General features: G+C 41.4%; 1 protein-coding gene across 1 annotated transcript in view; it reads left to right on the plus strand.

Moving 5' to 3' along the window:
• The window catches only part of ITGB8 (integrin subunit beta 8), a 288,300-nt gene that overhangs the window by 161,630 nt on the left and 111,060 nt on the right, over positions 1 to 15,610 (plus strand). The window contains 3 exon segments of the mRNA XM_085630937.1: positions 1,794 to 1,952; positions 5,083 to 5,178; positions 10,708 to 10,797. Coding sequence (XP_085487063.1) covers positions 1,794 to 1,952; positions 5,083 to 5,178; positions 10,708 to 10,797 — 345 coding nt within the window.

The following is a 15,610-nucleotide window of genomic DNA, read 5'->3' on the forward strand; positions in this document are numbered from 1 at the left end:
TGTCTAACTTCTACTGTTCGGATTTTTGCTGTTTTGATCTTATTTTCTCAGATAAATATTCTTTATTCTTCAATGTTGGATGGAGTCTTTTTGTGATGTGTTCATTGTGTCACTGTAAATTAAGTGTTGCACAATTACTGTACACATTGCCTCTGGCTGCTCTGCTCTGCTCTGTGCCAAGCTACCAGAGAGGGATAGACATACTTAGCCATGCTATCCACCTTACATAGGATATCATGGCTAAGTCAGAAAAATACCAGATGTAAAAAAGCAGTGTTAACCGCGGTTAGCGCTGCTTTTTTTTAATCTCTTACAGGGTTAGCGATATCCTTGATAATAGGAGAAATGTCGCTTAGCGACATTTCTCCTATTATTTTACTCTGGAACGCAGTTAAGGTCAGGTAGTGAAAAGTGGTCTCAACATATAAACTACCAAGCAAGGAAAAATGAATACAGGAAATAAAATTAAACGGAAAGAAGGGCCTGGCAGTCTGCAAAGCAAAAGTCCAAACATGAAATTAAAGAAGTTAAGTTAGCTCACAAACAGAACCTGAAGAAAGGCCAGGCAGTATCGCATGTACAGCAGGGTATAAGAAAAACAAAATCAAGGTTGTGTCAAGGTATTGTTGTTATACAGTCGAGAATTCATTGTCACCTTCATGGCACTGTTGAATCAATTATTTGTCTGGGCAGTGGCGAACAAATGAAGGTTTCAGCACACGCTCCATCTGAATGAAGCTTGTTCTGACCACCTTTGCAGAGCATACACAAAGATGGGCCTAGAAACAGTTGCTGTGTTATGTGGATTTGAAAGCTCGGCTAATTACTCACGAGGGTATCCAGGCGCTGTGGTTTGCATTACTCAAAGCTCTTTAACTTAAAAATGCAACCAATACACACTGAGCATCTTTTTTCTATTCTATTCTAAATGATTGACATTCACTGGGGAGAAAATGTTCCCGTGGAAAATAACTTGCATTGTTTTCCATAGGATGCACTAGATGTAACACGTTCATTACAGTGTGCTAAACGTCTGTCAGTAAACCCCATGTTGTCTAGGTTGGTGTGATCTGACACTTTGTAGTAGGTGTGCTTAGATCAAGTTTCTCATTTGGGCTGATTAGACGGAAGCAGGGCACAAATGTTTTAGCATTAGCATATTTTTCTGTCTACAATTGAGTTCTGCTATTCTTTTGTGGGGGAAGCTCCAGTTAAAAAGCCAAACGTGTAGGCATTGATTCTGATTATATTTTATGCATCTGTTTCATTCTTTCTGTACCCCACCAAAGGTGAGTATCTGAGATATGTAGAGATAAGAGAGGCTTGACTTCTTTACTGGTGGCCTGATTAGAGATCAGGGAATAGAATTCAGAGTTGTGCAATAACTACCACAGTCCCACAGTTTACCCATGATATATTTTCTAGGAAAAACCTGGCAACATAAATCGAGTAAAAATGTCTGGGGAAAATAACTTCGGATTTTGGTCAGATAAATATTACATCCAGGTGTTATGCCTTATTCCCATGGTGGAAACACATTTTAGGAAATATTTATCACATCAGGCCGATACTTCAACCAGGACTAATGGTAATTAATGGGTGCGTAAATAGCCCCAAGTTTTGCAAACTCGAAATCAGGGTCTAAATGTGTAATACATATGCAAATGTGTTACATATTTAGCCTTGTGATTAGCTAAGCATAGTAACATTCATGCTACACAAATTAATGGCACTTTTATTAATGATAATATTGGTTTAATGTGCAGCTTAGCTCCTCTTTCCTTTTGTTCTAGAAGCATATTGGCTGGCGTCAAGAGGCTAAACGCTTCCTTCTAGTAATGACAGATCAAATGTCACATCTTGCCCTCGACAGCAAATTGGCTGGGATTGTAGTTCCTAATGATGGGAAGTGTCACCTGGAAGACAATGAATACACAAGATCAACCAATATGGTAAGAGCCTATCAATAATATTTGATCGTTTTGAACATTGTGTCAGAAGGAAATTATGCTGTATCGATTTAACACCTAGGCATTGTATAAATAATTGGTTTAGCTGAAGATGTCCCTTTAACACTGTTGAGCTAGGCGTGTCGCAAATGTGGATAACAAGGTTGCTGTTATTAGTATATTAAGCTTCATGCTCCTTCCCTGAACATCCCAGCGCTTGGATTGGAACACATATGAGTGAAGCAAATGAATACTATTTAATACCGATAAACGAAGGCTTCTTTATGGCGCAAAGCAATAATACATACGCAGACACGCAAAGCGCAAAATGCTGTTTATTCCCATTGTTGAGCAAGGGGAGGCCCTGACTCATGAGAGGTGAATCCTGAAATGAGTTATGATACCGTATCCTCCTTCAACAAAGGTAATAAATCGCATGATAAACTGTGCACATCTGCTTATAAGGTGTATGTGGTGGTATTTTTTTCTTTTATTTTAATTTTTAAAACACTTTAAAACCAAAATTACGATACAAGGTTTTAAATAAGTGCAGTAAGGTAAAGTCAGATTGAAGAGGCCTCCTGACCATTAGGAATATTGGTTCTCTTTGTAAAGTCATTGTAACATGAAATCTGTGATCTGTGAGGCAGTAATCAGTGTGCTTCTCATGTCAGTTTTGCTGTGCTGTTGCTTTATGTGAATGTTCCTGTTGTAGTATAGTTGTTCTTTATCACGTGCGATCTTTACTCACATTTATTTCCACTGTCATGACATCATATTTTTACCTGTGCATTTTCATTGTAGTTAAAACAAAATGAACTCTTTCATTTAGTATAGTTATTATTGTGTATGCATCAATTTTACAGAAAGATTAAGAGGAAATACTTTTTAGTCTACAATGTTTCAATTTCATAAATTACTGGATGCAAAATACTATTTTACCCTGCCCCCTTTCTTTAAAATTTACTCCTAACTTTCCTTTACCACTATCCAACCCTAAACCCTAATATTACCCTTACTGCCCTCTACCACTACCCACCCCTAAATCCTAAATTTACCACCCTTTACCTCTATAAACCCCTAAAACCTAGCTTTAGCCTTACAGGCATCTGCGTGGTGAAGACTGCATGGTAAAGGCACTGCGTGGTAAAAGCATTATTGTAAATGCTGTTTCTCCTATGAAATCATCACATTTATTCAATAACTAGGGCCTTATAACATCACATAAAAGTGTTATTTGTTTGCATTACCTACTTGTATTTTTGGATAGCATTTGTATGAAATAGAAGGTGCCAAAAATACCTTGAATGTTTGATATGAAAAGATTTTCAGAGCAGAGTGAATAACAGAACCAGTGGCGGCTGGTATCAGGGAAGAGTTGTGAGGCGGGGAGATGAGGGACGATGGTGAAAAAGAAAGAAAAACACTTACTTTCTGCTCGGTGCATCACCATCTCAGTGCTATTTTGCTGCACTGCACAGGCTCCCAGACTCCCCTGCGGCCAATCCTGATGCTGGTCTCATGCATGATTGGCCTGAGCACCCTCAATTTGCACTCCCAGAGAGAATGGGAGCCTGTGCCTGCTGTCTCCAACCCAGCGATACCAAAGGGGATGATGGACGGGGCGTTAGAGCAAATCAAACACTCACCCCCAGTCAACTGATCTGGGTTTAATCCATCATCATTCTTTAGCTCACTCCACCACCCCAGTTCAGACATGGCCATATGCAAATCAGTCTGACCCTGTGCCTCATGGGAACAGTCCAGCCTGAACTGCCAAGCCATGTCTTCCCTGGACAGGAAACAAGCATCCTGGGACCAGTTTCGGGTTCATAACTCTGGTCAGCCAGGCTATCTTGAATCCAGTGGCAAAGTGAGCAAGGGACCCACGTCTGGGCATACCCTGCCAACTTAGGGCGAACAAAGCGATACCAAAGGGGATGATGGACGGAGCGTTAGAGATAATCAAACACTCACCCCGAGTCAGCTGATCTGGGTTTAATCCATCATCATTCTTTAGCTCACTCCACCACCCCAGTTCAGACATCGCCATATGCAAATCAGTCTGACCCTGTGCCTCATGGGAACAGTCCAGCCCGAACTGCCAAGCCATGTCTTCCCTGGACCGGAAACAAGCATCCTGGGACCGGTTTCGGGTTCATAACCCTCATCAGCCAGGCTATCTTGAATCCAGTGGCAAAGTGAGCAAGGGACCCACGTCTGGGCATACCCTGCCAACTTAATGTGAACACAGCAATACCAAAGGGGATGATGGACGGAGCGTTAGAGAAAATCAAACACTCACCCCCAGTCAACTGATCTGGGTTTAATCCATCATCATTCTTTAGCTCACTCCACCACCCCAGTTCAGACATGGCCATATGCAAATCAGTCTGACCCTGTGCCTCATGGGAACAGTCCAGCCCGAACTGCCAAGCCATGTCTTCCCTTGACCGGAAACAAGCATCCTGGGACCGGTTTCGGGTTCATAACCCTCGTCAGCCAGGCTATCTTGAATCCAGTGGCAAAGTGAGCAAGGGATCCACGTCTGGGCATACCCTGCCAACTTAGGGCGAACAAAGCGATACCAAAGGGGATGATGCACGGAGCGTTAGAGCAAATCAAACACTCACCCCCAGTCAACTGATCTGGGTTTAATCCATCATCATTCTTTAGCTCACTCCACCACCCCAGTTCAGACATGGCCATATGCAAACCAGTCTGACCCTGAGCCTCATGCTGTCTCCAACCCGGCAATGCAGCTCAGGTTGGATACATCGCAGTGCACATATCACAAAGCATTTTTCTCCAACCACACCATGCAGATTAGATAACAATGTATTTTGAATATGGATGTGGACCATGGGAGTTGGCATATCAAATGTTGCACATAAATAGAGCATTTTATAGTAAACAACATCATAAATCTTCCTCATATTCTAGCTAGCTTTATTATTTTAGCTCTGCCATAATGTATCTCCTCAAAAACAGGGATAATCTTTTCTTTTAAATCATCCAAAAGATCTATCAGAATACCCTTTTGTACAAGTAATTTTTATTGACGTATAGGTCCCAAACCAAAGTCATTGATCACAGAATATAGCAATCAAGCTTTGTGTTTTCTGTTTCATAGGAACATCCATCACTGGGGCAGCTCTCAGAAAAATTGACAGAGAACAATATCAATGCTGTTTTTGCTGTAAAAGGAAAAACCTTTCAGTGGTATAAGGTAGGTTCATTCATCCGAGTCCGAATGAATTATGTTTTTCATTGTGTGCCCTGTTTTTAGTTATTGACAAACTGCTTTGGGGTAGATTGTGTTTCCTCAAGTGATATCTCTCAGTTTGGTTTACTTACACTTCAAACACAAAGAAAGCTTCTTTGTATTCTTGTATTTGGCTGGGTGTTTCCCAACAAAGGTTCAGGGGTTACATTTGTTTCCACTTCAGGGATTTGTGTTCTCAGTTAATCCAGGCCTCAGTGCCCCAACACATCTTTTGTACTGTGTTTTTAAACGTTTTTGTTTTACATACTTAAAATACGTTTTTTATTTTTGTATGTAAAATTAAAGGGATGGGTTTGAAATTAAAGAAGAACCTTAACACGACTAATGAAATTAGTTCTGGCAAACAACTGACATGGATCCCACGTGTGTGCGCAAAATATATGCAGTTCACAAAGAAAAACACAAGCTTCACCTGTTAAAAGTGCACTAAAATACTTCTGAAGATGGATTGCTATTTAAAAAGGTCTAGTCCTGATTATGAGTGTTTTGTGTCTTCTGGGGTTTTTGCAGGCGTCAGAAATCTGAGTTATGTGGGATTAAAATCCTCACCCTTTATTAAATTGTGGAAGTTCAAACCTGCAGGAATTTAAAAGTGGAAAGCTGTATGGTATGTGCCGTATAAATCGGATTTTTGTTTGTATGCATTAAAATCCGTGTTATTCCCTAAAAACTCTGACTCCGACCACTCGTAATCAGTTCCTCTGTATTGGTGCTTACGGGTTTTTGTGTACAAATATATATACATCCACTGAAGAAAAACAAGGTTAAGTAGCGTCATAGTTAGGTAAACCTTTCAGTGCCAATGTAACGTTTTTAACTTTAAAAAACACTGAAATTCACCAGTTACATTTATCTCAAGTAACTATAACGTGTGACCTAAGATAATTATCACCTTCCCCTCTGCCATGCACAGTTTTGTCATCAATGATGTCATTGCAAATGTTGCAGTGATGTTATAGAACATGTAATTTGAGATGAAATATATGGAATAATTAGCTGTGGCACAAGTTATAGTTAACATTGAAGATAAACCTTTTGACTCCTTAAACTCTCTTTTACAGACCCTTGATTTTGAGTTGATTTACACTAATATCCCCCAAAATGATGGGATTTTTGTCACTCAAAACCTGCTTGATACTAGTCTACAACCACGGCAAGGTCCTACTTACACCCTTTAATATTTCTCTCCTTTGACTAGCCTCTCTAAATATATTTTCTTATTTGACAACCAATTTTATTTATAAATCAAAGGCACATCGATCTGAGTGATTTCTGTTCCCAACTTTGCCATTCTCTTCATGGACAGTTTGGAATCCACCTTAATTCCTCCAATCCACTCAGAATTCATATTATTTTATGGAGGAGATATAGTGATGATTCTTTTTAATTTGGCAGGATTCAAATTGCCTTCTTGCAGATTTTTGATAATGACTCAACCTTCATCGCAATGGCTGGAAATTTACTGTGCATCGCCATTATTCTGAGATATCTTTCCATGATCATAGTGTCAAGTTTGAGAATGCTCATCTCTGCACCACCATCTTCCTTAAACCTACTGAAAGAAACATTTTACTTTCATATCCTAGTTATCATCCTAGATGTATTTAAGGCACAAAACAATATTCTCCTGCCTCGTATATTGCTTTATGGATATTTATCTGGGTGACTACCTCCCTCCAGTTCATTACAGGCACTGTTTTCAGTCTCGGACTTTCTTGTAATGACCTAATGCATTCTGGGTGTTGTGGTCTTGTTTTGTTTCCATCAAACTAATTAGACAAACACACCTGAAAAAATGATTTATAGATGAATAGTTCAGGACAGGTGACAATGTGCTCAACGACCTGGAGTGAGGTGATCACCCCACTAGTTATACAGCAGTGCCCGTAGCTGTGGACAATATAGCAGTTTTACAGCACTGTGATTCAGCTTCACGTGACCAGGAGTCCAAAACCACCAGGCAGTGAAAATTCAGTAGGTCTGGCTTTAATATACTAACACATGCATGCACAGATGATTCATAGCATGCCTCAGTGAAATCGGCTTCTTTCTGTACCTCATATACATGTGCCCTTTTTTCTATTCCTCACATATGTGGCACAGTTGATAATAGTAATGCAAGCTTAGGAAATAAAAACACCACTTCAAGCTTGGGAACCCCCCCCCCCCTCCAAAAAAAATGGCACAGACAAGGGGGCATGTCCAGGAGAAACGGTTGAATAGGGCTTTCTCACTGGACCTTCTTTATGAGATTGTCTATTAAATGTTGCTCTCCATATTAAATATTGTGCAATAATAGGCAAAGCATGCCTTAGGTATTTCTATAAGGAGGTGGAGGCTAAGAAGTTTGAGGTTGTATGCCATATCTTCTATGCAGCAAATGGATCTTTATGATTTTTCCCTGTTTCCCTTGATCCCAATCTTATAGTCAAGACCTGGGATAAGAAGGTCTTGGAATGATGGTGGTGCTTCAGCAGACTCATGTAAAAGAGTAACCATAGAGTTGTCCTTTTTGCCCCCAAGAGAAGGTGCTGTACTAGAAAAAACGTGACATAGAGAAAGCACACTGCCAATTATTAGCTGTGGAGATGGAAGATCCAAATCTACTACCCAGCATGTAACCACTGGTGGTGTGGTTTCTGGTATTCAAATACAGACACCTTTTAAATCTAAGATTGTGGCTTTTTTAAGGACTTGGAGCCAGACATTGGACCCTGAATGGATTTTCCTCTTTTGCCACACTGTCTTCTGACGTTCTGATCTCGCAGACTCTGACACACGTTCAGTTGCGACATTCCTCTAGCTCTTTAATGCACGGCAGGGAAGCTGTCCCCATATATATATTAACATTTTCTGGATATTTATTTACTGTTTCAGTGGATGGTTTGCAACTATGTAAACCCTGACTAATTCTGAGCAGGTCACTAGAAACCGCTCTTCACCAAAGCTATATTTTTTCACCATTTGGTAACTACTTCTAATACATATCATTGCTAGGGTACACACTTAGGGACCGATTATGAGTCTGACGTTTGTAGGAATGCCAGACTAGCGGTAGCTGTAGTCCGTCCACTGGATTACTACTTCATTGCGGCGGACAACCATGGCAGTGGCGGAGCTGTGCCACAATGTAACTTTCTGAGTGGGACTGGCCCAGTCCAGCTCAGCAAATTATGAATTCCACCAATGTCAGCCATTTTTATGGCTGGAGCCATGCCATGAAAAGGCTGGCTATGGAGGAACAAAGTGAGCCCTACAGGGCCCCCCATGCCCCCCCCACACCATGTGGATACATTCAGGGGGGCACAACATATGTCTCCCTGTCTGTATTCCCCCAAAGTTCCAGCATGGCATGGACGTCACAGTCCATGACTTGCTGGGACTTTTTTGCTGTTCACATTGCAGTGCCTGTTTTCCAGGCACCGCTATGGGACAGTCGAAGGACCGTCCTCCTTGCACGAGTTTAACTCGTAATAAGGTGGGCAGTCCTTGAGCGGCTTTGGCACAGCTGTGTCGATGGAGAGACGGTGCAACTGCGCCGGAGTCGTAAACAGGCCCTTTATTCCTTGCACTTTGGACTGAAGTGGCCTATGTAACTGTACACACAGGCCAAAATGCATTGATATATTTTGGAGGCAGTAGACTTAAGTAATTGCAAAACACCAAATTAAATTATGAAAATAAAGATTGTTGTGGGCTGCTATAGAGATTTTACTTGGCTTGCCCAGGGTGCGGTGTCCTTTCCCAACGGTCGATCTTTCACTAATGACCAAAGCTCTTCAGACTGTCCCTTTTAAGTTATTTTAGTAGTTTCACTAGTAAATCTTGCTATCCAATGTGAAATTCTTGGGGGCCATGGCCTCATGCTATTGCCTAGAGGAGCTGGGGTCCACTCATATTTTATATAAGAGATTTCTTCTTTTAGATCTGGTGCTTTGTTCTTCAGACTTTTATTCTTGTAGTATTCTATGACTTGTATGATTTTTCATGCAGCAAGAACTTGTTCATCCTCATTTTTGGGCTTAAGCTTCTTTCCCGAGGACACATGGCTTTATACATGAATGTAGTCAGGGAGGTGAGAAGCAACAAGAATTCCACATTGGTATTTAATTTAGAGTCTTTGGTGCATTGTCTGTTTTTTGTTGTCTGGGTCATATCGGAAATAAATCAAATGAGTAATAGGGGTGTCCAGATTTCTGCTATTATTCTGGATAGTTCCATAAAGACTATGTTTGCATCCAAGGATATTTTTCTAAGCTGATGATGGCGAATATCGGTGGCACATTTCTAACACCACAAAATTGGCATCCTTGTTCTCTTACTTTCCACTATAAACTCGAGGTGTGCAGCAGTGCAATTTGGGATAATTGTCTTGGAGGTTGCGTCTACTATATTTTCTACATATTCTGGATCTTCTAGTTGAGTTGCTTTATACAAGTGGCTGTATTTCATTACACCCCTTCAGTCTCTGTGCTCCTTATTGGTCCCTAGTAATCTTCATGACACTGACCCACATTCTCCTTTTTTCACTCCTGACACTGTGGCACTCTGTAGCATGGCTTGCGGGGTGTGCCGTTGATGGGTTGGCTTAATTACCTAAAAACAATAGCACCAACTATGTACTCCCATTGCAGAATGACGGCCTAAGTGCATTTTATTCAAGGCTTCTAGTTAACATTATTTAGGAGGTAGAGTAATGCAGTGCTCTGGGAGTGGTCCTCTTCATTTGTTTTAGGCGTGAATGGGGAAGAAAATAATTCAGTGTAATGAAGATCACTGCTAAGAAATATCAAGTCCTTAGAGTTCAGACAAAGAAAGAAGTAGATGACTTCATGGTATTATGGAAAATTCGGTGCATTACGTTCTTGCCCGATGAAATTGCATTATGACCGCTTTGTGTTTAGTCAGAGGGGCCAATCATATATTTCCGTTATGCAATGATTTTTTATATTTTACTGCTAAGTCTATTCAGCCTACTGCTAGGGGAAGCAGAATGTTACAAATAACATGTATTAAAAATAAAATAATTTATATCATTCTTAGGAGACTTTGCTGATGACTCAAAAGTACTATTCCTCTTGCATCAACATTCAATACATTTACCAAATGATTGTAAAAAATGTACTTATCTCCTCACGAGCAGCAATTAAAAGAGGAGGAATGTTCAGTTTATGGGCTGGAAGGTTCTGGTTCTAGTGTTTTTATGTGTTCTTCAAAGGTGCTGCAGGAGTAGCATTAAAGTTGTAATGCTTAATGGCAGCCTCTGGTCTTGAAATGAAATCATAAGCCACCCAAATGACATGTTTCAAGTATCACACCCTTATAACAAGTAGGTCAGGAAAAAACTGCAAGTAGATTGGGATTGCATAGTCTGGTATCTGAATGTTAAAATAATAAGTACACAGCTGAATATACTAACATATTTCTCCATAAATATTTGTATTTCAACCGTTAAAACTGTATTATTGTCAGGATCTTTTACAGCTATTGCCTGGTACCATTGCCAAAGAACTAAAACCAGAAGCAACAAATCTTGAAGAACTGGTTATAGATGCATATCAGGTACAAAAAGTCTTTTTTCCTGGCTTTACTGTTGTGGTGATAGTTCTGATTACTAGGTAAATAGTCAGTTGTTTAGAATTGTGACTATGTAGTTCACATTAGAATGCCAGTAAAACCAAATAAGCTGCTGTTCCCTTAAAAATGTTCGACTGTTCGCAAAATATATTAACCAAAATGATAATTATGTGTAAAAATGTATACGGTTGTCTGCAAATAATTATCTAGTCCTTGTCTATCATGATGCTCAATTATAATGGCCACGTCATTTAATCAAATAAATTAAAATGTGTCATTGGAGCTCAGTATCAAAATGGTGTATTTTAATAAATGTAAAAGCTGATATTAATTACATTTACACACACACACACACACGCATGCACGCACGCACGCACGCACACACACACACACACACACACACACTTTAAGCTAATATTTAAGTCTTAGCCAGGACCGATGTAGTGACTGTGGCATGTTAGAGTGGAGTAACTACCAGCTGTCTGTGCCCGTTGTTTCCTCATAATGTGAGCAATAGCATAACATGCAGAGCCTGTTAAATGTGTCCTACTCTCCTCCGTACATCCTCAGATTGTAAGGGTTAGAAATGGGTGTCTCTAGTTAGCAGAAGTAGGTACATTTGTCCAAATAGGGACCCTTCCTTCTAGTCAGGGCAAGGGGGATACACTTCTAAAATAACCCCTGCTCACTCCCTTGGCAGCTTGGCACGAGCAGACAGGCTTATCTCAGAGGCAGTGTGTAAAGCATTTGTGAACACATACAGTAATACAGTGAAAACACAACAAATAGACACAACACCAGTTTAGAAAATTAAGTAATCTTTATCTAAACCAAAACAAGACCAAAAGACAAAATCCACAATACAGTATTAAAAATTTCAATGCAAGTTGTAAATGCAGCACTTTTCTCACAAAGTACCTGGGATGCGTCAAGCAAAACAAACAAACAAAATGGGCGCAGGGAAAGTGATGCGTCGATTTCTTACACGCAGGGAAGGTGATGCGTTGGTTCCTTGCTTCTGGGAGGTGATGTGTTGTTTCCTTACTGCAGCGCAGGGGAGGTGATGCATCGGTTCCTTACCGGAGAGGAGGTGATGCATCGTTTTCTTACTCCGTGGGGAGTTGATTCATCCGTTTCTTGCTGCGTCCCCCAAAGATGCGACAGTCTTGGAGCCTCGATGCGGTGCGTCGATCAGGTACAATGCCATGGCTTCGTGCAGCCACACAGCAGGCTTGCGTCAGTATCGGTGCAGTGATCTTGGACTTTGGAGATCATTGCACCCAATGAGTCACGTGGCAATTTCTCTGGCTGCGGCAGGCAGTGCGACGGTTTCTTCGGCGATTTGTCGGAAAACAGGTGCAGATGCGGCACGCTTCTTCGATGTTGCGTTGATTTTCCAGCTCCCAGCAACAAACAGTCTCTAGAGGTCCTAAACAGCAGCAGGCACCTCTTTGCAGGTTGGAATTCCCAGCAAGGAATTTCGGGCGAGCTGGTGGTGAAGTCTTTGTGTCCCTGAGACGTCAGAACAAGAGGCAAGCTCAGTTTCAAGCTCTTGGAGAACTTTTCTTCAAGCAGGTGACAAAGCAAACAGCAAAGTCCTTCTTATCCTTTCCTTGGCAGCAAGCAGCCACTGCAAGCCAACCCCAGACAGCAACCAGCACAGGGGCAGTATTCCTCCTCAGCTTATCTAGCTCTTCTCCTCTTGATTTCCCAAAAGTGATCTAAAAGTCTGGGGTCTGGGCCCCTCTTTTTATACACACAAATGTGTTGTTCTCTGAAGGCAGAGAGTGTCTGTACACAGCCAAAACCAGTTCTGTCCTCACTGGTGCAGCTTCCTGGCAGGAGGTGGAGACCGCATTGTTGAAAGCAGACCTGGCCCAGGCAGGTGAAAGAAAATCTTTTCCCCCTTCTCTAAATTTAAACCAGGTCCCATTCAGCCCAGCCCTGACTCATCAGACTGCCGGAGCCACCACCCTCTCCCAGCTCCTGTCACTCACAATCCAGACATGCAATACACAAACCTAGCAGAGGCACACTAGATGGTTAGGCAAGAAAATACACACTTTCTAAAAGTGCCATTTTCAAATACAGAATGGAAAAATCACCCTCACTAAAAGATGCACTTTAACATTCTGAGTTCAGGCATACTAAACTTTATTTTCCTATCTTGTTCCTAGGGCCAGTTATGTTTATATGATATTATAAACTAACTGCCCTTTCTGGCCTACGGGAACAATATTGAAAATCGAAATTGGCAGTGTTTCCCAATAAGGACATGCCACACACATCAGGGCATGTCCTACCTTTCACATACAATGCACCCTGCCCAAAGGAGTACTTTGGGCCTTCCTTAGGGGTGGCTAACATGTAGAAAAGGGAAGGTTTGGGGACTGGCAAGTGTGTGCACTTGCTAAGTCGACATGGCAGTCCCAGACTGCACACAGGCTCTGCAATGGCAGGCCTGAGTCACATTTTGAAGGCCACTTCTGTGGGTGGCACAATCAGTGCTGCAAGCCCACCAGCAGCATTTGATTTACAGGCCCTGGGCACACATGGTGCACTGTACTAGGGTCTGACAAGTAAATCAAATAACCAAATCATGGAGTCACTAATCCATTACAACAATTTACTAAAGGGAGCACTTGCACTTTGGTACTGAACAGCAGTGGCAAAGTGCCCAAAGCATCTAGACCAGAAAAAAACACATGAGGCAACAGCAAAAAATGGAAGGGAGACCCACGCCAATGGTGCCAAGTCTAACAGTAAGTTTTTGACAAATTTCCATTTTTCCATTGTGTCCATTTCAATCAGACTGTTGCCAGTCAAAGCACTTGAAAAATGAAAGAAATAGAATGCAAATGTAAAAAGAGATGCAATGACAAATAATGTTGTGTGAAATCAAATGTTCTTAACTGCCTGTATCTTCTATAGATTTCAGTTTTATGGCCATCGTGCTGAAAAGGGCATACGTTTTTTAAAACTAGAGAAGGGTAAAACCCAAAAACTCCAGAAGAGAGTTAGACTTGCCTGAAACACCATGTAAGACTCTCAGTTCATAAACCATGTCCAACTAGTTGGCCAATTTACGTCTAAAGAATGCTGTAGAGCGTATCTTTAATTTTCCAGGAGAAAACATCAGAAGGGCTACTGAAAGCAGCCACCCCTGGTCCAATTCACCACAATTGTTTCTGCACTGCCCCTTTCAAGGATCTCCACCCGCCACTGCCTTTAGAGATAGGGGCAAAGATCCGCCTCAAATACAGATATTGATTCTGTTTTATGCTTTAAATAGGGTGTAATTAACAAATATTTGTATGTCACTCATTTTGAACATGTCTCCCTGATGGAAGGTGTGTTGAGAAAAGCTACAGCATCATATTGGACATTTCTCTACCATGACATTGTGTAGCAGTGCCAGAATCTGTGAAAGCTGATTTCTGAATTAGCATTTCTGGCGCTGCAGAGGGATTATAAACCAGAGTGCACTAGGCAAAATGCTTTATACCTATGTTATTTAGTTATACTTTCTGTTTGTTATTCTCTTGTATATGTAAAGCACCCATGAGTGCCTGCCTTATTTGAACTCTGGGCTCCAGTGACACATGAGTTGCCCCTGTTTCAGTTGTTCCAAGTTTCTTGTTAAATGAAAGCTAGTATGTACATAAAGGTATTTACTTTTGAGCTCTCCTTATAAATTGAAGAGGTGCTTGTACTGGTGCATATGCTGTCCTTACCTAAGCACTCTGCAATAGTTTTTTATATTTCCCCAGTTGCTTCCTTTCTTGTAGAAGATTTAATTGACAGAGAGTAACACAGATTCAGGCCCCTTTCATGCTTATTTGTTTTTTGACCTGACCACAATATGGCTGCTTCCACTGTTCTTCGATGAGGTTTGTGCCTGATCTTAAAAATGGTTTGCTTAGTCTCCTGAAATTTGTGGTACACAAAATTCCCCTGTTTCTAAGGTGGCAGCAGCCTGATAGATCCAAAAGATCGTACACATCATGTCTGATTTCAGTATGACTGTCCACACTTAGTATTTCCATCTACTCCATGGCCTTGGTAAATTTGCCCCTCATCCACCTAACCAGCTGGTCACAGAAATGAATAGCAGCCTTGAACACTTAGGTATGGGGCTGCTAGTGATGCATGGCTGTACTGATATGTTTCCTAACCTCATATGCCTACCTGCTTCTCGAGCTGATTGGTCGACAGTCAGGATGGTGAATTCAGAAGTGAATGCTAGGCTCATGAGCGCAGGGCTCGAGGGACTGGATTGTTTACTCATTCTTAAGTGTGTCGGGATTCTCACAGCTGCGGACACACTAAAGGCCACAAAGGATAAATATCTGATCAGCTCGGCAGCTTATCTCTGCTCCTTGCACCTGGTGGTCTGTAGGATACATAGGAGACAGGCACAGAGGCCAGGTATCCTACTTACTTATATGTTTTGCAGTACACAACCTTAATTTCTACAAGCTGATATGGCATTCTGAGTTTACTGAGGGAAGTTCTTAAGTTCCTCCCTTTTACAGCTAAAAGAGTGATTGCCCAGGCCTTGGTGCTGGCACGCCTAGACTAAGGGAATCTTAAACCATGGCTTTCAATGCTACGTGATCAAAAGACTGAAAATATGCAAATAGTGCAGAATATGCAGCTCGACTTCTTACGGAGACTCACAAATGTCACTCAGTTGCTAAGGCCCTCAAGGATCTCCTCTGGCTACCGGTGGTGTGCCGCATCCAGTTTAAGTCGCTATGCATAATTCATAGGGCAGTAAACGATATAGGTCTTCCGT

Source organism: Triturus cristatus, chromosome 10 (genome assembly GCF_964204655.1).
Source record: "Triturus cristatus chromosome 10, aTriCri1.1, whole genome shotgun sequence".
NCBI classification, from domain to species: Eukaryota; Metazoa; Chordata; class Amphibia; order Caudata; family Salamandridae; genus Triturus; species Triturus cristatus.